This window comes from Chenopodium quinoa, unplaced genomic scaffold (genome assembly GCF_001683475.1).
Source record: "Chenopodium quinoa cultivar QQ74 unplaced genomic scaffold, ASM168347v1, whole genome shotgun sequence".
In the NCBI taxonomy this organism is placed as follows: domain Eukaryota; kingdom Viridiplantae; phylum Streptophyta; class Magnoliopsida; order Caryophyllales; family Amaranthaceae; genus Chenopodium; species Chenopodium quinoa.
The window spans coordinates 512,300-536,776 of record NW_018743175.1 but is presented as its reverse complement, the minus strand read 5'-3'; the positions used below and the strand labels follow the sequence as shown (position 1 = coordinate 536,776).

The 24,477-nt window shown below is 37.5% G+C and overlaps 3 protein-coding genes across 4 annotated transcripts; all 3 read right to left on the bottom strand.

Annotated features, from left to right (window-relative positions):
* Positions 1-660: 660 nt before the first annotated feature.
* On the bottom strand, positions 661-6,616 carry LOC110732287 (N6-adenosine-methyltransferase MT-A70-like). Its single transcript, XM_021912204.1, has 7 exons — positions 5,504-6,616; positions 4,428-4,526; positions 3,381-3,464; positions 2,948-3,303; positions 1,836-2,052; positions 1,671-1,750; positions 661-1,143 (listed from the first exon to the last, which is right to left on the bottom strand). Exons 1-7 carry the CDS (start codon positions 6,614-6,616, stop codon positions 855-857), a joined length of 2,238 nt encoding a protein of 745 aa, XP_021767896.1. The 3' UTR covers positions 661-854.
* Positions 6,617-7,082: 466 nt separating this feature from the next.
* LOC110732286 (oligopeptide transporter 7-like) lies at positions 7,083-11,811 on the bottom strand. Its single transcript, XM_021912203.1, has 7 exons — positions 11,537-11,811; positions 10,928-11,442; positions 10,603-10,700; positions 9,165-9,734; positions 8,606-8,861; positions 8,012-8,194; positions 7,083-7,863 (listed from the first exon to the last, which is right to left on the bottom strand). The coding sequence occupies exons 1-7, from the start codon at positions 11,565-11,567 to the stop codon at positions 7,249-7,251; spliced, it is 2,268 nt and encodes a 755-aa protein (XP_021767895.1). The 5' UTR covers positions 11,568-11,811; the 3' UTR covers positions 7,083-7,248.
* Positions 11,812-14,243: 2,432 nt separating this feature from the next.
* Positions 14,244-22,647, bottom strand: LOC110732284 (oligopeptide transporter 7-like). Of its 2 annotated transcripts, XM_021912202.1 has the most exons (7): positions 22,479-22,647; positions 21,754-22,354; positions 20,950-21,519; positions 20,470-20,725; positions 20,156-20,338; positions 19,861-19,904; positions 14,244-14,857 (listed from the first exon to the last, which is right to left on the bottom strand). In XM_021912202.1, exons 1-7 carry the CDS (start codon positions 22,513-22,515, stop codon positions 14,287-14,289), a joined length of 2,262 nt encoding a protein of 753 aa, XP_021767894.1. In that variant the 5' UTR covers positions 22,516-22,647; the 3' UTR covers positions 14,244-14,286. The 2 variants fall into 2 exon arrangements, with proteins under 2 accessions (XP_021767894.1, XP_021767893.1); XM_021912201.1 differs by lacking the exons at positions 14,244-14,857; positions 19,861-19,904 and adding an exon at positions 17,692-18,177.
* Between the last annotated feature and the right edge of the window lie 1,830 nt (positions 22,648-24,477).

Below are 24,477 nucleotides of genomic sequence, written 5' to 3'. Positions count from 1 at the left end.
AGAATATTTAGCGATAAAAAACCGCACATAAAACGATGTTCTGATCTGAACTAATTTTTCTAAAATAAGTAAAAATAAGTTGAACTAAACAAGACCTAAGTGTGTTTGGATAGAGAAAGAGAAATGAAAAGAAGGGGAGGGAGGGGTAGAATAATGTGTTTTCCTTTCAAATCTCTCTATTGTTGGAGAGATTAATTACTTCAATTTATTCCCTCCATTTCTCTCCCCCTCCAATTCTCTTCTACCTTCATTTGTTATCCAAATGAAAGATAATTCATTCCTCCATTTCCCTTCCCTTCCCTTCCCTTATTTTCCATCCATTTCCTTCAATCCAAACAAAGTGTAAACATTTACGAGATTAGCTAAGTAACTACAAGTAATTCATAATTGAAGTGAGTTTAATCATCAATCTGTACTTGATCTCATTCAATTATATTAAATGAGCTTAACATGAACATGGTTATACTCGAAAATATTCCAGCAAGTATTAGTTATAGGTTTTACCAAAAAAATTTAACCTTATAGCCTCCAACAAACGGTACTTTTGAAAAACCATCCTTGGTCAAGGATAATGTGTGTATAGCCTCAGCTGCTCAACATAATATCTCAAAACCGAGTAATGTACAACAAAAATATTGCGAAGGATGAGATAGGGAACCATTGGGCAAGGATCCTAAATAAATATAAAATTATCAAATTTCTGTATTTCGAGACATCATCATGTTTATCCTTATCTTAGTGAATTTCTGGTATTGCTCACTCAACCATCTCCTGTCTAAATTCTACTCCGTACCTAATATAACTCAATAGGATGCTTTCAAAGAATACAAATACTGAAAATTGAGAGTATGAGACTAATCAGCTTTTACCATCTCAACATCTTGATTAACCAGAGGCTTTTCTTCTGAAACATAATTTATTTCTGTAGCTGCAGCCTGAGTAAAAGACTGTGGTGCAGGTGTAGTTTCAGCCCCTGAAAAGGGTGTTCTTGGTTGGGTACCACTAGGGTCTACATCCAAAGTGGAACTCCTTGGAGGTGATAGTGGTTCGATCTCAACATCTGGATATGCAGCTTTAAACCTAGCTCTTAGTCCTTCATCTACCAAGCGATTTCCACTGAGCTGATTTCCAAGTGACAACCACCTACATTCCAAATTGAAACTATTTGTCAAAAAGATAGCAGGCAGTAATGTTGTAAGCTGAAAAGTATTAAAACCACAAGCTAGCAAATTCATTGACTGAGATCAGGCAGCTGAAAAGTATGGAATCATGTTCTACACACTGTTTTCGGGAGTGAGATCCCATGATCAGAGGGGATACATGGGATTGGATCATGTTACTGAATCTAGTCTTCATAGATTGTACAAATTCACTAGAAAATGCTGATCCAGAACATCACTAATAATTTTTTTTTCTGAATATCGAGAATACTAACATGCACAAATGTACAGATTGAATTGTTTTTCCTTCTATTATTGAAATTGAAAAGATACTGTAATTATCTACCAAACTAAGCCTATTCCCCAATACTCCAATAATGTATTCCAATAACGTGCTTCAAGAAAACATCTGTTGACTGCTGATCAACCGACTATTGTATATACACATCACAATAAATAAGATGCACTTTTCATCACATATAACAAAAGCTCAGTAGACTAAGAAGTTACCCAGCATGAGTATTATGCATCCGAGCAAAGAGTTCCAGTTTTCTTGTCCTTGGACTTATCCTCTCAAGCAATGGATACATCTGCATATATATCACATATTAAAACATAAAAGCACAAAAATAATATGAAATCTGACAAGTTAGTCACAATTCACATCAAAATTACCTCATCTGGTTTACGACTAGTCTCCCGAACCTCTGCTACAAGTACATCAGTGTCAATGTTCCTATTGACCTCGGGGTTTCCTTTTATTCCAACAAGGCAATGTTCTTTGCTGTGATTAAGCCAATGACCTGTCCGGCCCGTTCTAATAATTCTCTGAAGTTGATTAGTCTTCACCCAAATTATCTCTTCAACACGTCTATAGCCCCACAGGTCCAAACTGCAAGAAGATTTAATGGATCAGCTGTTTGCAGTGAGCAGTGCAAGATAACATGTAAATATCAAGAGTCTTTGGGCAAAGATTCCAACACTTGGACTGATTTAAGGATTAATTAAAAAATAAATAAAAATAAATAAATCTCCCTAGAATTCTCATTAGATCCTATTATACTGCATTACAATCAAGATTTCAACTATAACTCTGCCCATATGGAAAGACTTACTCTTCCAAGGCTCTATTTAACAAAACTAGATGGAAAGCTGAAAGCTGAAAATGTAGCCAAACTTTTGCTAAATGAAAGCTGTTGCACTAGCTGAAAAGAGTGTTACTCTTTTCATTTTTTTCAAATGCATAAATCCACCCCCAGCCTTAACTCTGCTACACTGATAACAGGGAGGTTGTTATTGATTGACCTATAGTCCCATGGAGTGCAATTGTCTACTACTCCACAATGAATAATAAGTGTAGACAAAATGGACATAAATATTTATATAAAGATGAGGATTGAAATGAAACAAACTATGCTAACTAAAATTTTAAAAGCTACCGAAGCAGCAAATTCATGTAAATTTGTTTTACTATACATATATCTTATCCACTCACAATATCTTATTTGGTTAAATAATTCAAGTGCATACATGACACAGCTACAAATCAGAAAAGAAAAGCGGTCAAATGGATGATGTTGGCCATCATTGTTTCCATCCTAGCCAAAAAAAGACAAAATCCACAGAACTAATCCAATCACATTATGAGTAACAAAATATCCTTTAGCATAAACTAAACCTTCTGATAAGAAAAGAAAAGCTAAAGTACAAATAAAATAATACGAGCAACTTGACCACATGAAGCAACATCAATCCATCAATATGGTGGGGGAAAAACGGGTACATACCATTCACGACCAAGTTCCATTGCACGTCCGGTGACCCATAAAAATATCAAACCATCAGTTTGCAGTGCAGGAACATTAAGAGTACGCATTTCATCATCAGCCATTGTCCCGTATGGCAACTCCATATGAATATCCCATGGAGGATCAGCCATGATAACTCCAAATTGTCCCAAAATGTCCATTCTAAAATTCCGGATATCACAATTGATCCACTGTGGTTCACCAAGTTCTACTGCTGAACAATAATGTGCTCGCTGAGCCTTTAATGGCTTGGATGGAGGAAGAGCTGCAGTCCCCATCATCATTGGTGACACATCTGGAGTTGGGTCGAGCTCATAGTGAACATATTTGCACGTCTGGAACAAAAACCAGGTACAGTTAACATGAGCTCTAATCTACAAAAACTTGGAAGGCGAGGAGTGAAGAGATTTACCTTCATGTGTCGGCATGTATCAAGGAAAGAGCAATCTCCCAAATTGATATCTGTGTGTGGAGCAATTATTCGCCTAAAATGAACCTGAGAAACACTCAAATAGAATAGAGGATTAAAAACTGTTGATGTACGGGTTAATAACATGTCACATGGCAAACAAAAGTCAGAAATCCGTCAAAGAGATAACATACAGCAACAATACATGAGGATAGTATTTTTATTATTTATGCGTAGATAGGAAATCAATATATTCTTGAGGAACATTAAATAGAACTATATTGTGTCAAAGATAAACTAGCACTGTTCTACTTTCACTAATCCTTTTACACCTCTTTAAATTTTTTTTTGTGTATGGTTTTTTAGAAACAACCACACAGCAGTTAGGGTGCACTCCTTTTGTTTTAAACCTCAATAATCTCAGCTAAGAACATCAGAACTGAATTCATTAGCCTCAACTGAACTCATTTTAACTGATCTAACTCGTACCCAGCTGTAAAAGGAACTTATTAACCTGAACTGAATCACTCAAAACTAATAAATTCTATTAAAAAATCACCAGACCTGAAACTCGACATTTTTAAAATGAAAATAAAGTCTACATCAAGGTAGGGTGCATTAATTTAGACCACAGCTATAATGTTCCAAGACTTCCAACCTATGCCTATGTGTGAATATGCGTGTCTGTCATAGTTCTTTGGGAGTTGGCTTAGCCTCAAGGATAGATGTTAATAACAACTACAGCATCTGTTGAGTTACGCAACTAGAAGGGGTTTAGTACTTCATTGGGCGCTGATTTAGTTGGCCAAGCCTCAAGCAGTAACATGTGTTGAGTTACACAATAGGAGGAGAAAAAGGGGGGGGGGGGGGAGGAGGGAGGAGGTTGTTCAACCTTGGGATAGCTAGCAATAGATTCATAAGAAACATTAACACTAGCTTGGGTCGGCTATACATCTCAAGGAGTTTGTGACACAAACTATACAGCAGCAGTGCAACACAGGCTGCACAGCAATCAAATAAATTGGACACAAAGCATGAAACTACAAGTACCTTTTCACATGCAATGTACGATCCAGATTTTTGTCGACAGTCCTCTTTTGTCAAAGATGCACAGTACTCCTTAAGTTGAGGCCCACCTTTTGTCTTAAACTGAAACAAAACATCAATAACCACACATTCATGAGTCAACCAACAAGGAAACTTTGTAATTAGAAGTCAGGATTATTGACACAGAAAAAGAAATAACTGCACAGAAGTTACACTAACATAGAGAGCATAGATCTTAAGGCTTAGAAAAAGGTCTGGTATCAGATTCCTAGTGCAGCACAGTAAAGCTTAACATACAAGCATTACAATATGCTTAAAAAAGGGCGTTTTCATCTAAGAGGCATAGGAAAAAAAAAATAGATAGCAATGTTTAGAGAAACCTTGCAATAAAGGAAAGTTCAGCATATAGACTTTAAGTAATAAATTACAAGGAAAATGTCAAGCCAATGTTCATGGCAATGGTCTTCATATCCCAAAAAAGTGTTTTACTTCATAAAATTTCATTGCCACTAACTTATAATCTCATAGTGACACAATATGTTACAGAACTTAGTTATGGTGTATTGAGCACCATAGCACTAGACAAGATGTTTCTGTGTCTACATCACAATACCTGAGTAATACATCATAAAGGCCAGGGGTGCATAATAATACCATCCATGCTTAATAGCTACTACACTAGTAATCAAGTGATACACAATATCATGCATACTGTGGGCAAACAACGACCTATATAGTCTTACACATAAGTGTTAAGTTGTTGGATGAATGCCCTGGGTGGCTGCATAGGTCATAGGGGCATGAGATTTCACAACTCACAAATATAATCAATAAGCTGCCAAATTCTAACAATTCAGATCATATAGTTTAAAATTTTACATCTTTATACATTCTATACTTTTCAAGTGCATCTGCAAGTTCGAGTGTACAATAAACTCACGCTCATCATCCCTATAGTCTAGGCTTCAAAATGATGCGATAAAATGCTCCATAATCAAGCATGTAAGCAATAAGAACAATCTAAACCATAAATGCAAAAGTAAAAATATATCCACATAACAAGTAAAAATCAAATATACCTTGGCAGCCACGGCGGTTTCTTTAGCAGTAGGGCGGTGAATGAGGTCTAAGAGCTCCTCTCCAGTCTTAGACTTCTGCATTTCCTTAAAAGACTTCTTATTCAATAATGCTTCAAGATCCTTCATTACTTCCTCCTCCGAAACCTGCTTGACAGGCACGCCGATATTACCCCCGCCCATCGGTGCATTCGGCCCAAAAGGCGGCCTATGCTGGGGTGGCACACCCATCCCTCTATGCATCCCCATCATTCCCATCCCCCTAGGACCACCACCACCTCTATGACCCATCATCTGCCCCGGAAACATCGGCGGCATACCCTGCATATGAGGATCACCCGGCCACATTTCCGGCATCCCAGACCTCGGCATTCCCCTAAACATCGCCGCACCCTCCTCGCCGCCCTCACCAGGACCATCACTAACCACAACTTTATTAGCTTCAACAATGTCATCACCCTCAGGCAACTCTCTAGCAAGCCTAACACTATCAATATTCATAACCATAACCCCAGATTTCCCACTTACCCCAAATTCATCCAATTCAACACCTCTATTATCCTCCGCCATTGACCTCAACGCAACCTCAACCGCGCAAATCGCACCCGACTCACCACCAACATCGCGCAACGCCGCCTTCTCCACCGTCGTCACTTTCGGACAATTCTCCAACTTCCGAAGCACCGTCGACGAGTCAATCGCATCCCACGGCTTCCTCTCCAACAAACACCGCGCAACCATCGAACGAACCACCGACAACGGACTTCCAGAAGCATCATCTTCCCGGCGAGCTGGAGGGTCCGATTTCAGGACCCGTTTAGGCGGCGGTTTGGCCCGATTATCAAGAGGGTGTTTTTTGAGGTGAAGGGGGCGAGGAGTTGTGGGGTTAGGGTTTGGGGGAGGAGAGAGAGGGGTGAAAGGGCGATGATTGAAGGTGGAGATTACTTGAAGAGAGAGATTGAGAGAAGAAACGAGGTCAGGAACTAGGGTTTGGAGTGAAGCAATGAGATCTTGTTGTTCTTTGTGACGAGTTTCGATGCGAGCTTCGAGCTGTTGGCGCATCTCTTTAATGGCGGATATGTCGTCGCTGGAAGTGCTCTCTGCTTGCGTTTCCATTGTTGCTGCTCTCGTAGTCTCACTGTAACGGTGTAACCTGGATGGCTGGATGAGGTTTTACTTCTTTTTATCAGTGAAGAACAATTGAACATAAACCCACTATTCCACTAACATGTTTTGCGGGAGGCTATACTTTTCTACCGCGGACCACAACATCGTTTTAAACTTTTAACTAACAAGTGCTTAGAGCCTTAGATTAGCTAATAAGGGAATCGCTCTAACTTAATTAAGGTATCGTGTTCGAAATTTAGGAACGCGATAATACTTGTTGGGAGAGCTTTCCCCCTAATTACGTCTGACCCAACTTGAATCCAGATTAGTCGGAGTCTAGTAGACTCTGAATTACTAGATATGTTTACATAAAAACACACTACAACCATATGGTTTTCTCAAGCTACAACTTAACCCCTGCATTGGTCACATACAAATTACTATTTTATAACATCCTAATACAATTGCACCAAAATACGAATATTAGATGCCAAAACTCTTTAGTAATAACAAACTCTTTTACCCACATCTTATTTCAAATGTTGTAAAAAACCAACTTTTGAATATACAGTAAGAATATTGCTTCACTAATGAAATTACAAAGAATCAATATTTTCTTACAATTTACAATGTACATGAGACTAGCGGTATACAACAGGACAACCTTGAACCATAACACCTTTCTCAGTTGGACAAGATGCATAAGGGCACCCATCAAGATCATTTCCCCACCAGCTAAGACTCACCTCCTCCAACCCCAAGCAAAGGTACAATGCCACCCCCATAAAAGCTAGACCAGCATCTAGAGCACCCGATAGCAAATAGTTATGGCGCTGCCACCAGTCAGGAGCATACCTAAACGCGACATATCCAGATAGGAAACCTACAAGAATCCATGTAGTGTAGTTCACTGCAGTTGCTGGTGGCATCATTCCTGTTGCAGCGATTAGGACAGGCATGTTGATAAGCCTAATCCATTTTTGGTTAGGAAAGGCCTTAGTAGCCAACCAAACAAAAACTGGAGCAATGGCTCCTCCTAAGAAAAACCAATTAATTGCCTCATAGATGCCTTCATCTCCAAAGATCCTGCGCGGTCCAACCAAACCCCATATGACTGAGGCATCGTAGAACACTGTGTCACTAGGGCATGTCCACACGGTATTTGTAGCAGTTTTTTCACAAATATCCGGGATAGTTTCCATTAGCCACCAGGCCGTGCCAAGATAGACAAAGGCAGAGATGAGAGTTCCGACTACCTGAATTACAATACAAGTACAGATTAGAGTACCTATTCACTAATTCAGAATACCTAAATTAAGAATTCAAATACAGAATATAGTATGTATTATATACTCACTACCTAATTGAGATTACATATAGTTATGCTATAGGAAGAAAATTTACCTGTGCCATGAACATTGTTCTAGGAGGAATTTTCATATAGTGGCCAAGTTTGAAGTCTTGCAGGAAGGCAATAGCTTGAGTCATACTAATGTAGCCATAAACCTTGAAGCACATATTTGCCACCGGGTATCCAGGGTAGATGTATCCGATAATATACTCCGTGATGATGTTCAAACCAGGACTCTGTGCATTGTTGATCATTTAGAATCAAAACTTGAAAAAAATTACTACTCCTTACATCCAGAACATATCACATTTACGATTTTAGAATGACCCAGAAATATGTAATTAATGCCTTGATGGGTAGAAAATAAAAATGACACTTAACACAACTATTACAAAGGACAATGTGACAACTAATTATGGATGGAGGCCAGGTATTATGTATTCCATATATATGCTATGACTCTTGTGAGCAAAGCATTTCCAATTAAATAATTGTTGTGTTTCAGATACATTATGTTACCTCGGAGGCCAGGTATTATGTATTCCGTATAATATATGTTACGACTCTTGTGAGCAGAGCATTTCCAATACTGTATAAATAAGGTCACGATGAACATACATTATACAGCTTATAAAATGAATGTATACCTGATTTGTGATGGCAGTTAAAATTCCAATAGGAAGTGTGAAGATGAAGGCAATGCCGCAAGCAAGCAAGACACCCCACCATGGAAGTTGGAGCTGATCTTTGTAATACTCACAAGCAAATATGGTAGCTGCAATATTAACCACCAAAATAACCCAAAACCACCATTCGGGAGCTTCCTTGTACCTTGCCATCAACTTTGTATGTATGTCCCTTTTCTTGTCTTTAAAACTTGCTCTGCTTTGATCCCATATTTCCCTATATTTTGTGTATAAATGAGCATATATTGTTTCACTTTAGTACTCTCTTTGTCGAAATATGTCACAAACTCACTCTATCTCAATCTCTTATAATACACACCTTAATATAATTATGAAACTCTACCATTTGCAGTAGTTGCATACCAAAAAAATTCATTCATGAGCTAATTCTCTTAGGAAATCTGACAAGACTGGCAACTTGTTTCGAACATCATCATACAATATGCTCTATACATGACTATTAACTTTCGATGAATTAAGTATTTGTAATGTAGCAAAAATTTACAAAATATGTACATACCTGCCATGGAAGAGCGCGACATGTACAATAGTAGCACTTAATGCGGCGAAACCAACTCCATAAGTCATAGCAAAGAAGGTGCTAAGGTAAAGAGGACCTTGTTTGGCATAAGCTTCTTGGTTGATATGAAAATTGGAGTCTACTATAGCAGAAATATTGTATACTGATCCTGATGCTGTGAAAAGACTATCTGAAAATATAGGAAAAGTCTTTGCTTTGTAAAAGTTAAACCAGTAGCTAATTGGAGTAAGCACATACATTACAAGCACAAATCCAGCTGACACATTGGCAGTGGCAAACCATGGGCTTGCAAGTGGGCTTCCAAGGTAGGATGAGATTGTGGACCAGTCTAGCCCAAATGCTGTGATTCCAAGCCCATATAGACCGGATCCTAGCTGTTGGGCTAGAATGGATTTGGGCCAAAACCAGCATATCCAAGAAAGGGAGGTTAGCATTTGAAAGAGGTAGCCTGGAAAGACATAGTATGCAAAGCTGCAAGTAAAGGCTATTAGGAAGAATTGTGTTCGAGTCAGACCGCCTTTGGACCGTTCTTCTTTCTCGTGTAATGCCCTGTTGCATAGCTTTGTGTATATTAGCTAATAAAATGTGAATAGATCATATTCTTAAAGAGTTACCTTGTGAATAGATCATATTGTTAAAGAGACTAAAGAGTTAGGTTTAATCCAAACATCTAACTTATTCTTTAAATTCTGGTCATGTTAAAGCAACAATATAATCTTACAAAATATTTTGGAACTAATGTAACTAACACTCTAGCAAGATTAGACATCATTTTGTTGTGAAGAAGTTGAAGTGGCTTGTGAAAGTGGATCTTTGTTGATTGCAAGCCAATGGGAAGCAACTAGACAAATTGCATGATTGTCAGAATTTTTTTAACTCGCAAGGGCCCATTTATCGTAGTACACGAACACGTGATTCACATAGACATGCACTGGCCAAACTTGTTTGGGCCAAATATGGACTACACTACGTATTTTAGACTACTTCGTACCTCATCAAAAAAAATACTTCAATAATAAAATATAATCACATGAAATATCATTGTTCTATAGCTCTTGTATTAGTAGTAAACCGGTACTTTGTAGTTTGTACTAACCCTGTTTTGCAATATATGCATTGTTTTAACTTTTTACACTATTAATTTATTAACTTTAATTGATTTTTTTTTTATTAATGCATATATGCAAAATTAATGGTGAAAATTGAAGTTTGACAAAGTGAAAAAGTCAAAACATTACATCTACTGTGAAACCGATATAATACTCTGTATATCACATTTTCAGAATATAAATGGTGACGCATTGGCTATAATGGCAAAATACTTAAACATTTATATAGAAGTATATGTCAAAATCTATGACTAATAATAGCGTGTAACATTATAAAATTCAACCCAAGTAGTTGGCATATAATTTACCTGAATAGGGAAACTTGGACAAGATTGGCAGGCCACCACATTTCAGCCGGCTCAACCAAGTAACGCCGGAAAATTCCAGCCCATCCAAATCCCAACACCTACCAATCATAAAAAAGATGAGCATCAAACCACAATCTTACTAATTAATCATACTATCAATTATTTCTTCTGTCTTGTATTAATCACATTTAATTATAACAAGTTACGTATTATAATATATAACAAGCAAGTTGAACAATTATCAAAAACATGTTGCAATTTATAAGAAATGGGATAAGTGTCACTTAAGTTTATCTACTACAAATTACAGAATAAATGTATTTACCTGAGTGGTAAGAATAACGATCAAGGAAACAAAGAATGTAATTTGTTTCTTGTAAAATATCTTAACAACGGTAACAACATGTATAGCATAAACACTTCCAGCACCAGCATTTGCAAAGATGGTAATAAGCACATGTTCCTTGACATTAAAAGGGCCCGGATTTAATGAGAACTCCCAACGCGTCCCTTGCAGCATCGGGCGGCTAGGCAACCTAGACGCCATCCACTGACCGAGAGGGACGACGGCTATTTGAGCCGAGATTGCGGTTATACTAAGAGGCTCCTTACGGTACCAGAAAAACTGGTTTAAAAACGAGAGTACAACACAAGATAACGTCCCTAGGGCCCACATTCTAAAGGTTAACACCGGGAGGTCCGGATCGTCTGTGGTTGGGACCGTCATCGCCACCTGCTCCACCGGCGAATTCTCTTCCTTTGATGATAGTAAGGGATCATGTACTCGTCTTTGACTTTCTTCTCCCTCATCTTCTTGTATCTTATCTTCTACTGATGAAACTACCAAATGACAACAAAAAAAAAAAAAAAAGTCAAATATTTTGATCGAATAAATAAACCAACAAGTATAAAGACGAGAAAAGATGGTAATTACTTAAGGGGGTGTGAATGTTTGGATCTTCCATATGTGTGTGGCAAGCTAACTTGGTAGCTTGCAGTTTTTATCTTAAATTTGTTTCTTGGTTGTTGATAGAGTAGAGATGTGGTAGGGATATTATTATTGGAGTAGTTTTGGATATTTTGTTGTAATCAGAGAAATGCCAAAATTGATGCAATTACTATAATTATTGAAACTTGAAAGAGCATGAGTATAATTATTGCCTGTAATTTGACATAAATGATGGAAAGAGGTTAGATGAGGGCTGTTCTTCAGGGTGCATGTTGTCCCACGTGACATTTAAGGATTGACAAATCTCATTTTTAACTACTGTAGAATCTTTTAGGGGTGTTTCGTTTGGTAAAAAGGTATAAAGTGTGAAAATGATTGTTGATTTTCTTACCTTATACAAATTACGAGTAAGCTTATACTGGTTAGAATTACCATCTTCCCCGTCATCTTTAAATACTTGACTAATTAATACGGAGTAAATAACATTTTCATGGTAAAACATATAATGGTGGTTTGATTGCACATTTGAACTTCACATCCCCATATTTTTAATCTTGGTGTTGGTTAATTGGGGTCATTGTCTCCGTCTCGTGGTTTTTTGTTACTCTTGATCATGTCAAATTGTGTAGTACAATTCTCTCTTAATCTTTTATAGGATTTAACTTTATCTTTGTTATTATATTAATATGGGATACTTATGTATTGTTCAATATTTTTATTATATAATATATATATATATATATATATATATATATATATTCCTTTTTAATTAGGTCACATGTGATGAATCTTAAAGCTAGCTAGAGTGCATCTTCAGCACTCTCTTACATTGATTTAATCTACTTTGGTCCAGATTAAAGTATTAAGGTTAGTAAAGATTTCACATGTGATGAATCTTAAGGCTAGCTAGAGTGCAACTTCAGCACTCCCTTACATTGATTTAATCTACTTTGGTCCAGATTAAAGTATTAAGGTCAGTAAAGATTTCAACAAACTAAGGATTTGCCTCTAATACTATGTCAGATATCAACTATTAATTTAATTTGATGGTTAAAGTGTTAGGCCGTATAATGTATTTATTTAGCTAATTGTGTAATGTATAGTTAGCTCTTTGGGCTACGTAGTATTAAGCCCAATTTAGTTTGTATATATATATTCTTCTCTACAGTAATACAAACCACGGAAAATCATTTCCTAGCATAAAGTAATAGAATTATTTAATTTAAATTCAATAAAACTTAGTACTTCTTCCGTTTTTTTATTGCACCATGTTTGTCAATGCATGAATTTGATGATTAATATCTTTAAATTATATTTTAGTGAAAATTATAAAAAAGTTGATATTCCTTTCTTTTAAAAAGTGTGAGAAAACATTTATGAATAGTGAGAATAAATCTCTAAAATGTTTACTTACCTATATGCCCCTATTGATATGATGTCAATTGTCTTTAAGCTTTTCCTTACATATAATGATTTAACTCTTGTGAATAATGTTTGTACAACTATATCCTCTAAAATTTTTATTTACTTATTTACCATCATTAATGTTATTTAATTGTTTTTTTAAAACTCTTAAAAATACTATGCGTACATTTCCCTCATCATGTTGCCAACAACTGAAAGAGCTTTTAGGCCAGAAAATGGCTAGCTATGACGCGCACATTAGCTACCCTAGTTTACAAAGTATATATCGAGACGCATTTAACTAGATCACAAATGACTATGTTTTTTTAAGGATAAATATAATCACAAAAGTTGGTTAAAAATATTACGCAAATAGTGTAAAAGTTTAAATGGTACAATAAGAAAAAAAAAAAAAAAAAAAAAAAAAAAAAAGGAATAACTATTATTAATGAATCGTGTATCCAACTAAGCTTAGAATGAGTGCACTCAACAACCACCCCTGGCCTGTGGCCTCCATCCCAAAGAGGAAAAATTAATACTCCGTATGAAAAGATTGAAAACTAAGGATGAATATAATAAGGAAACTTAAAATAATCTTAGTATCTTTTTCTTCAAGACATTATTGGATCTGTAGAAAATGTTCCAAACATGTAAAATTTACACTAACTAGCAAAATTTTAAAAAATACAGAATATAATTGGGCAAATTGGCAGTACGTGGCCATGGGGTAAGGTTTCCCATCAATGAGAATGAAAGTATCAATGAATTTGTTGAAGACCATTCGATTATAAGATATTATGATAAGGTTGACACAAATTAAATGGTACATTAACTTTTTAAATTAACCTTGTCCTTACCCCACTGCTACCGTGCTACGTCCCAAAGGGAATCTAAATTAATCTGGATTCTAAATCACACATATCACCGTGACTCATCAGTATCTTGAATCTAGTATAGTACAGTAGTATCTACTCTCTTGAAGTCTATTCACTACACGTCTCTTTCGCCTTATCATATATAGAGTGTTTTCTTGTTATTTACTTCTTAATGATTTGCTGTTTCAAAAAATTGTAGTTTATAAATTTTTATATGTGACTGGCTATACGGTATAATCGAAATTACTTATCAAGGGGTTATTCGGTCGGGGTTACTCCATTAGGAGTTACTTACTTGGTCAGATTAAGGGTTATTCAGTCGGTCAGAGGTTACCCGATCAGTGTTTTGATGTGTGTCAACTAGCCACACAGAAAACACGTTGTTATATAACGAAATTATTGTGTACATTTTAATTAGCTAAAAAAAATGCGTGCAAAATGCTTGTATAGAATATATTAGCTTACAGTAGGACAACCTAAAACAACAACTCCTTTCTGTGTAGGACAAGAAGCATAAGGACATCCATCAAGGTCATTTCCCCACCAATTAAGACTATGATCTTCAGACCCTAAGCAAAGATACAATGCTACACCCATAAAGGCTAAGCAAGCATCAAGCGCGCCCGAAAGAAAATAGTTATGGCGCTTCCACCATTCAGGAGCATACCTAAATGTTACATATCCAGACAGGAATCCTACAAGTATCCATGTGCAGTAATTCACTGCAGTTGCTGGTGGCATGGAAGCCGTGGCGCCGATTAAGATAGGCATGTTGATAAGCCTAATCCATTCTTGGTTAGGAAAGGCCTTAGTAGCCAACCAAACTACAATTGGAGCTATTGCTCCTCCTAGGAAAAACCAATTGACAGCTCCATATATGCCTTCATCTCCGAATATCTTTCGTGGTCCGACTAAGCCCCATATGACCGAGGCATCATAGAACACTGTGTCGCCTGGACAAGTCCACACGCTGTTTGATGAGGTATTTCTATCACATATATCTGGAATGGTTTCCATTAGCCACCATGTTAAATTAGGTTTAAAGTATTCTCTGTATTTCACATTCATATAAACGGCCACATACAAAAGTATATATAGAGTGGGATACTTGGAGGGCAAGGCCAAGATAACCTAAAGATAATCACAAAATATATTCACAATATTTATCTTCCTAATACCCCCCCTCAAGTTGGAGAGTACGGATCTCGGACACCCAACTTGCGAAGTAGAAACTCAAATTTAGCTTTTCCCAAAGCTTTTGTAAAAATGTCAGCCAACTGAATCGTCGTAGGAACATACGAAGGTATAATCATCCCATCTGTAATTGCATCTCGAACAAAATGACAATCCGACTCAATGTGTTTTGTTCGCTCATGAAACACTGGATTCTGCGCAATATACAATGCAGACTGACTATCACAATAAAGTTGCATCCCATTCTCATGTCGAATACCTAAATCTCCAAGTAGGCGCTTCAACCACTTTAATTCACAAGTCGTTGCATTCATACAACGATATTCTGCTTCTGACGAAGAAAGAGCCACCGTAGGCTGCTTCTTGGTTTTCCATGACACTGGAGACAAGCCAAGAAGCACAAACCAACCACTTAAGGATCATCTGGAGAGTGGACAACCTGCCCAATCTGAATCACACCAACCTTCTAACTGTAATGCACTATCAGATCTCAATAAAATACCCTGTCCCGGGCTTTTCTTTAAATATCTAACAACTCGCAAAGCTGCTTCCCAATGATCAATCCTGGGTTTCTGCATAAACTGTGACAAAATGTGTACAGAATATGCTAAATCGGGTCTCGTAACAGACAGATAAATTAGTCGCCCTATGAGGCGACGATATTTCTCAATGTCATGAAAATACTCTCCCTGGGATAATGCTAACTTGTGATTTTGTTCCATAGGGAACTCTGCAGGTTTAGCATCAAGCAAGCCAGCCTCAATAATTATATCCAGTGCATACTTCCTCTGGCAATAAAAAATCCCTGTTTATTCCGGGCTACCTCTAGCCCCAAAAAATATTTCAACACTCCAAGGTCTTTCATCTTGAAACAATCTCCCAAATATGATTTAAAACTGAGCATAGCATTTTTATCGTTGCCTGCAACAATTAAATCATCTACATATACCAACACATTAAGCTGAATTTTACCCTTTGTCAGAGTAAACAAAGAATAATCATAATATGACTGTTTAAAGCCATAATTTTTCAAAGCTGTAGCAAGCTTTGCAAACCAGCACCGAGGGGCTTGTTTAAGCCCGTACAACGATTTCTGCATCCTGCAAACTTTGTCAGAATTATCTTTCTCAAAACCAGGGGGAATTTTCATATATACATCTTCTTTCAAATCACCATGAAGAAATGCATTATGAACGTCCATTTGATGAACTTCCCAATTTTTCACTGCAGCTACTGCAAGAAAGGTTCTCACAGTCACCATTTTTGCCACCGGAGCAAATGTCTCGTTGTAGTCTAATCCTTCAACCTGATGATTGCCAAAGATTACTAATCTTGCTTTCAATCTCTGCAAATTCCCATGCTCATCGTATTTTTCTTTGTACACCCACTTGCTTCCAAGTGCCTTTTTACCCGGTGGTAGCTTCTCTAGTACCCAAGTACCCTGTTCTTCAAGTGCTTGTATCTCATCTGCCATTTCCTTCCTCCAACCCTCGTGTTTCATAGCCTCCTTGAAACTTTTGGGTTCATGTCCTCCTGTAATGGCAGCAATATATGTTCTATGCTTCACAGAAAACCGGTGAGAATCAATAAAATGTGTTATAGGGTAAACAGTACCTGAGGAAAGTGATGTCGCAGGTGAACTCTGAGATAATGTAGATGGACTTATATTTCGGATCGTGTGTGTCACAAAGTCACGATGCTTCACATTTGGAAATTTCTGTCTCTTGCCTTTACCCAAGGCCTCGGTGTCCCTTGTTGCATTACAATCTATCTCACACTGCCCATTTTGAGCTTCTAGACGCTGTTGTTCTACCTCGGTTTGCGTGCTGCAGTCACCCCCTTCTCCCTCGGTTTGCGTGCTGCCAGCACCCCCAGCAGCCCCCTGCTGCGTGCTACCAGCACCCCCATCAACTCCAGCAGCCGCAGCAGCCCCCTGCTGCGTGCTACCAGCACCCCCATCAACTCCAGCAGCCGCAGATGATGCAGCGTGCTGGTAAGGAAGGTGGGCAGTCTCCTCCGCGACCTCCCTGCGGTCTGGAGCTGCCTGCCACAGGTGGGTTGTGGAGCTTGCTGCCTCCCTCTCCACCCCCGTATCTTCACTCACACACTCCCCCTCCATCATGACGCACCACTCATCATCACTATCCCCAACATCTCCACCACTCACACTCACCTTTATGGGTTTCTCACTAGGGGCAATAACAGGAAAGTCGGTCTCAAAAAATGTCACATCTCTCGACACAAAAATTTCACAAGTTTCCAAGTCGTACACCTTCCATCCCTTTTTCCCGAAAGGATATCCGAGAAACACACACCTCCTACTACGACTTGCAAATTTATCACCCTTACTCTTCAAATTATATGCATAGCACAAGCACCCAAACACCCGAATATACTCATATGAAGGTGTTTTGCCAAATAAAATTTCACAAGGAGTCATATAATTAAGCAATCTAGAGGGAGTTCTATTAATTAAATGACATGCCGCTTGCACACACTCCCCCCAAAATTTTATAGGCAAATTTTCTTGAAATCTAAGGGCTCTAGCAACATTTAAAATATGTTGATGTTTTCTCTCGACACGCCCATTTTGTTGAGGTGTGCCCACACATGAGGTCTCAAAGTAAATGCCATTGTCAAAAAAATACTCTTTCAACAAATTGAATTCCGTACCATTATCACTACGAACCACTTTAATTTCTTGAGAAAATTGACGTCTAACAATAGCAACAAAATTATGAAACATATACTCAACTTCCGTTTTATTATTTAATAAATAAATCCACACACTCCTAGAAAAATCATCTACGATAGTTAAGAAATAATGAGCAGCACAAGACGATGGTGTCTTGTAAGGCCCCCATAAATCTAAATGGACTAGTTCGAAAATACGACTAGCTTTATTTCGACTCAAAGGAAAACTACTCCTATGTTGTTTTGCCCTAGGGCATACATCACATGAATTAAATTTTCTACGATTATGACTCACAAACGGAAGTTGTTGAAGTACTTTTCCCGAAGGATGCCCTAACCGTTGATGCCACAACTTTGTCGACCCATCCACCTTTATCTTCAAAGTCTTCACCGTAGGAACACCCCGAAAATAGTAAAGTCTCGTTCACCCGCTCCAATCACCATCCTCGTCGTTAGGTCCTGTATAACACAAAGTTTATTAGTAAATTGCATTACACAATTTGATTCATCACATAATTGAGTCGTTGAAATTAAATTGCAATTTAATTGAGGCACATAAAGAACATTTTTAAGGAGTAAGCCTCCTTGCAATGTCACCGATCCCAATTTAGAAGCATTTGCATAATTTCCGTCCGGCAATCCCACCGGATAATGGCTCACATTTGATGCATTCATCAATAAAGAAACGTCACAAGTCACATGATTTGAGGCACCGGTGTCAATAATCCAACCCATATCTTGCTTACCGTGAAGCTTGGGTTTAATGGAGTTCAAGTGATCGAGTAACTGCTGAATTTGGGCCGATGAAATTCCAGCAAGAGCTGCCCCGTCTGAGGCACTCGCGGCAGCAGCTTGTGAAGGCTGCGAGAGCTGCTGCCCACCAGTCTTGTTTGCTCGAGCAGGAGGCGCACCACCCACCCTGCCCCTGCCACCTGTCCGTCCTCCACCGCGGCCAGCCGAGCCTCCACCACGACCTGGTCCACGCCCACCACGTGGACGATCACCCCACCAATCCGGAAAGCCGTGGAGTTGAAAGCAACCCGACTCATCGTGACCTTCCCTGTTACAGTGAGCACAAAATTTATCACTACCTTCACCACGAGGCTTTTGCCCTTGCAACTTGAAGGCCACTGCATTACTTCGATCATCAGAAGGAGCAGTCACATCCCCTCCCCGCAAGCGCTCAGCCTAGATGGCCTGTTGATATGCCTTGTCTACCGTCGGCAAAGGATCTTGGGCTAGAAGTTGAGCCCTTAAAGCCGCATAAGCAGAGTCTAAGCCGATCAGAAAATGATGAATAAAATCATCTTGCCTCAATTTCTCAACTTGCTGCACAATGTTACATGTGCACTTCCCGCACTTACACTCCGGCACCGAAACATAAGTGGTTAATTCATCCCAAATTTTTGACAACCTGCCAAAGTAAACAGAAATCAGTTCTGTTTTCCCTTGCTTGCAATATGTCAAGGCCATCTTCAATTGACAGACCCGAGTTCCACTCACAACACAAAATCGATTACGAAGATTATCCCAGAGCAACTTCGCATCATCATAATCACCGAGAGTCGACCGGACAATTGGATCCAAGGTATTAGATAACCAAGACACCAACATAGAATGTACAACCACCCAATCCTCAAATTTCTCAGAAGCACTCGGCTTTGCAACCGAGCCATCGATAAAGCCAAACTTCCGCTTAGCCTTCAAAGCCGTCCTCACAGCTCTAGCCCATTCATCATAATTGTCCCCCCGTAATTGAATCGGAGTGATGACATTACCTGGCCCGTCACTTGAACCTAGGTGAAAGGTCAAGTCGACCTTCGATTTTCCTCCATCTCCCCCTTGCATCTCTTAATCTCACGCAAGAAAGTAAAAAAAAAATAATATATGAAAATCAGTCAAAGAACTCACAGTCACGAACAAAATTTATGAAAAATAATGATCGGAAAATTTTTTTTGGGGATCTCACAAAGCTCTTGATACCATGTTAAATTAGGTTTAAAGTATTCTCTGTATTTCACATTCATATAAACGGCCACATACAAAAGTATATATAGAGTGGGATACTTGGAGGGCAAGGCCAAGATAACCTAAAGATAATCACAAAATATATTCACAATATTTATCTTCCTAATACACCATGCTGTGCAAAGGTACACTAAACTCAAGATCATTGTTCCTACTACCTGCATATGGTACAAGTAGTAGATAGGAAGAACTTCATGAGACGGAGGGGGTACAAAAGAAAAGGTCGACCCTATCTTACAATAAGCTATTAAGAGACCATCCTATATGATTATACAAGATTTAATTTTGCTCGATGTCAACAACACGACTAGCAATTTAGTGACGCGACTTACTCAATTTTATTTAATTTAAGGAGTAAAATGTTAAGCAAATGTAGGCCAGGACAAGTCATAGGATGAAATATAAATACCTGAGCTATAAACATTGTTCTAGGTGGAATTTTCATGTAATGTCCAAGTTTGAAATCTTGCAAGAAGGTAACAGCTTGCTTCATACTAATGTTTCCATATACCTTGAAACACATATTTGCAACAGGATATCCAGGGTAGATGTATCCGATTATGTACTCAGTGATGATATTCAAATGTGGTGACTACAAATACAGAGCAATATAATTATAAATCAAAGCATCAATGCATATATAATACAATGATACATGAAAGTATACAAGATTACAAGAATGATATTGCACACTACAAAATTTAATGTAAAAAGTTTTCTTACTTGATTTGCAATGGCGGTTATAACTCCAATTGGAAGTGTGAAAATGAAGGCAATAGCACAAGCAAGCAAAACACCCCACCATGGTAACTGAAGTTGTTCTTTGTAATACTCGCAGGCAAAGATAGCTGCCGCGATGTTTACCACCAGGATGGCCCAAAACCACCAGCCTGGAACTTCCTTGTACCTTCTCATAAGCTTTAAATGTATGTCCATTTTCTTCTCTTTAAAACTTGCCCTGCTTTGCTCCCATATTTCCCTATGTATTTTTTGAGGGAAATGGGGAATGGGATGATCACGCCAAGTATTTAGATCATGTTCTCTTTAACTTAATTTAGATGTCTAGGAAAATTTTAATCAATAAAAGTTACTTGTAATTTTCACTTCAATAAAATGCACGTAATGAGAAATGGCAGTAGCTGTCACATTACTAATTCAAGTAACATTATTAGCAACAAATGCCAACAATAAATTCTAAATTACCTGCCATGAAAGAGTGCTACATGCACAATGGTGGCACTTAAAGCGGCGAAGCCAACCCCATATGTCAGGGCAAAGAAGGTGCTAAGGTAAACAGGACCTTGTTTCCCATAAGCCTCCTGATCGAAATGGAAATTGGAGTCGACAATAGCCGAGATATTGTAAATGGAGCCTGATGATGTGAAGAGATGGTTCGAAAATATGGGAAAGCTCTTAGCCTTGTAAACATTCAACCAGTAGGTTATTGGAACAGGTACATACATAATAAGTACATATCCAACAGCCACATTAGCTGTGGCAAACCATGGGCTTGCTAGGGGGCTTCCAAGATAAGATGATATAGTGGACCAGTCTAAACCCAATGCACCTATTCCAAGACCGTGTAACCCTGAACCAAGCTGTTGGGCTAGTATGGATTTTGGCCAGAGCCAACATACCCAAGAAAGGGAAGTTAGCATTTGGAAGAGGTAGCCAGGGAAGATGTAGTATGCAAAGCTGCAGATGAAGGCTATAAGGAAGAATTGAGTACGAGTAAGACCACCTTTGGACCGTTCTTCTTTCTCGTGCAATGCCCTGTCAATTTGAACGGGTACTCCGTATTAGTTAATCAACTTCAATCTTCGGGACAAGATCAAGCTCCTAGCGATTAGGAAACCAATACAAATCATACAATGCCTTGGTAAAATGCTACAAATATCAATTATAGATTATAAAGTATCATCATGCAACATTATATCATTCTATGCCATTTTCCATGTTCGATTTTCTTCAGATTAGTGAAGAGGTTTATAATAACAAAATGATTACCTGAAGAGGGAAACTTGTACAAGATTAGCCGGCCACCACATTTCAGCCGGCTCCACAAGGTAACGTCGAAAAACACCAGCCCATCCAAACCCCAAAACCTGACTAGTAAAAACAACAAGCAAAGACACAAAGAAGGTAATGTGCTCCTTGTAAAAGACCTTAACCGCCGTAACAACATGAATTGCATAAACATTTCCCGCTCCTGCATTAGCTAAGATGGTAATAAGTACATGTTCCTTCACATTAAAAGGTCCCGGGTTCAGGGTAAACTCCAACCGCGTCCCCTGCAGGAAGACGTGGTTGGGGAGCTTAGAAGCCATACAATGCCCGAGTGGGACAACCGCAATCTGAGCAGCAATGCCAGTGATGCTGAGGGGTTCTGTCCTGTACCAGAAAAACTGGTTCAGAAATGACAGCACCACACAGGAGATTATCCCAAGCACCCATGTCCTGAATGTCAGCACAGGCAGGTCAGGGTCGTCTGTCGTAGGGACCGTCATCGCCACCTGCTTCACCGGAGAATACTGCTGCAGGCCCGGTGCTGTTGATCTGATTTGGTGATCATGCCTTTGACTTTCTGCATTTTCTTGATCTTTCTGAACTGTATAAAGTCAATGTCTGAAACATGTAAATATGAGAATAACAGTATAGAAATCTTTAAAAGCAAATAAATTAATTAAAATTCATTAAGTTAATGTATAAAATTTTCAATTGAGGATTCATACTTAAGGGTTTGTGTAAATTTTCAATTTCATCATCCATCTTTAGCTCAGAATTACATAGAAAACTGATATGGACTAACTACTTATTATACATTTGAGAAAAAAATATATAAAGAACAAATTTTTTGCTAGCAATTGACAAAGTGGATCTATAATTTGAATTGTCAGCCTAAATTATAAGCATTATTTTATAGCCTATAATTATTTTACTACTATTATGAAGTAGTAACATGGAAACGTTCTCCACTCCGTTTCACTGTACCGGAAACGTTTCGATTTTTCGAAATGGTAAGCAACACCCCAAGAGAATGCAAGATGGAAAGCGAAACGTATTTAGTTTGTCAATCATCATCAAAACGTGGTAAAATGTAAAGTGAGGTAGTACACCAATGTATTTAAATATGTAATATAGATTCCAATAAGAAATACTTGTAATAAATTTTGATAAGTAAAAATCACGTAAATATAATGCACCCTTAATTTATTCCATCAAATATATACAATCCATCTCTTTGACTCATGAATTGACACTTCTACTCAGGGTTATTTTGATACTTATAACCCAATGAAAATCACTCACCAAAATATAATTAAAATAGTTGATGTCAAATAATAATAATAATAAATCAATAACTATGTACTAAAGGCTAAAAGACACATCAGAAATGACACATGTCAATTCATGTTGTGTCCTTAGTTGTTATTCTGTTAAAGAAACAAATCTTATAAAAAAATAATTCTCTAATTTTATACGATAAAATTACTTAAAATAAAAAATATATATATTTATATAGCTATAAAATAAATAAATAAATAAAAAAACATTCTTAACATAATTTTGATTATTTTCTACATTTTATATCTAACACATCTTTTGTAATCTTTTTTTTTATCAAAAGTTGCCAACTATATTTTTAGATTTTTTTTTTCTGATTTTTAAGAAAAGTATAATAAATTAATAATAGATTAATAATAATTATTGAAAATTACCGTGACATGGGAACTAACCTAATCTATGATGATAGTGATCATATTATGACCTCGTAGAGATTGAGCACAACTGCTTCAGTACTTCTATATACTAATATACAGTATATTATTTTGATAAACAAGCCAATAATAATTAGCTACTTGAAATGTGCCACTCATATTTGTTAGAAAGTGAAACATCCCATGTTACTCAAACATACACATTTCAAGGCTATAATAAGCTAAATAACGCGTAATTTCTAATTCCACAATACTTCCTCCGTTCTTTTTCATTTGATGCACTTTAACTTTTATATTATTCACCATCTCTTTCTTTGACCGTCTTTTGTAAATAATAGGTAAGGAAAAACATATTTACATGGGATCTTTTTGAATTCGTCTCAATAGGTACTATCATACTATATAACTTTTATAATTTTTACTTATGGAGAATTAAAGTTATTGATCGTTAAAGTTTTGCATTGATAAGCGTGATAAAATAAACAAGTCAAGTAAAATAGAACAGAGGAAGTAATAATCTTCTATAAGTAACACTAAAGTAACAACCGCTGACGTCATTATTGTCCACGTGGCAACTTTACAAGAAAAAATTTCCCGCCTAAGTAAATCTAATGTCAATATATTTTACTTTGAGCACTTATTGAGTATATTATGTAGTTTTTGGCTTTTTTTATTTATTTTTATTTTTTTTAATGCAAGAGGTCTATAATCACAATCTCTTGATAAGGATTGACTGATTCCTGGTCAATCCCTATTTATAACAATTAATTGTTTTGTTAAAATTCCATAGTTAGCTCCTAGACTATATCAATCAAAGCAAGCTCCTAGACTATATCAATCAAAGCAAATTAACAACTTCCCTTGTCCAAAAAAAAAAAAAAAAGACCACCTTCCATCAATATATTCTCTCCATTCTCTATATACATGGTATCAGATTCCTTAATCCTAAAGGCCTATTCCCCTTCTATTTTTCACTTCTCCAATAGCACCACAAGTACTTAATTGCTGCAAA

Bases quoted from the DNA above. Each gene is read 5' to 3' on its own strand.
- LOC110732286 (XM_021912203.1), bottom strand. From the start codon at position 11,567: ATGGAAGATCCAAACATTCACACCCCCTTAA. The intron at 10,701-10,927 runs GTAAATACATTT...TATGATTGGTAG, and splicing joins TCGTTATTCTTACCACTCAG to GTGTTGGGATTTGGATGGGC. The intron at 8,862-9,164 runs GTATGTACATAT...CACAAAATATAG, and splicing joins GTCGCGCTCTTCCATGGCAG to GGAAATATGGGATCAAAGCA.
- LOC110732284 (XM_021912202.1), bottom strand. From the start codon at position 22,515: ATGGATGATGAAATTGAAAATTTACACAAACCCTTAA. The intron at 21,520-21,753 runs GTAATCATTTTG...TCAAATTGACAG, and splicing joins GTACAAGTTTCCCTCTTCAG to GGCATTGCACGAGAAAGAAG. The intron at 14,858-19,860 runs ATGGTGTATTAG...ACCTAATTTAAC, and splicing joins TTAGTGTACCTTTGCACAGC to ATGGTGGCTAATGGAAACCA.
- LOC110732287 (XM_021912204.1), bottom strand. From the start codon at position 6,616: ATGGAAACGCAAGCAGAGAGCACTTCCAGCGACGACATATCCGCCATT. The intron at 2,053-2,947 runs GTATGTACCCGT...ATCTTCTTGCAG, and splicing joins ATGGAACTTGGTCGTGAATG to TTTGGACCTGTGGGGCTATA. The intron at 1,751-1,835 runs GTAATTTTGATG...ATATATATGCAG, and splicing joins CTAGTCGTAAACCAGATGAG to ATGTATCCATTGCTTGAGAG.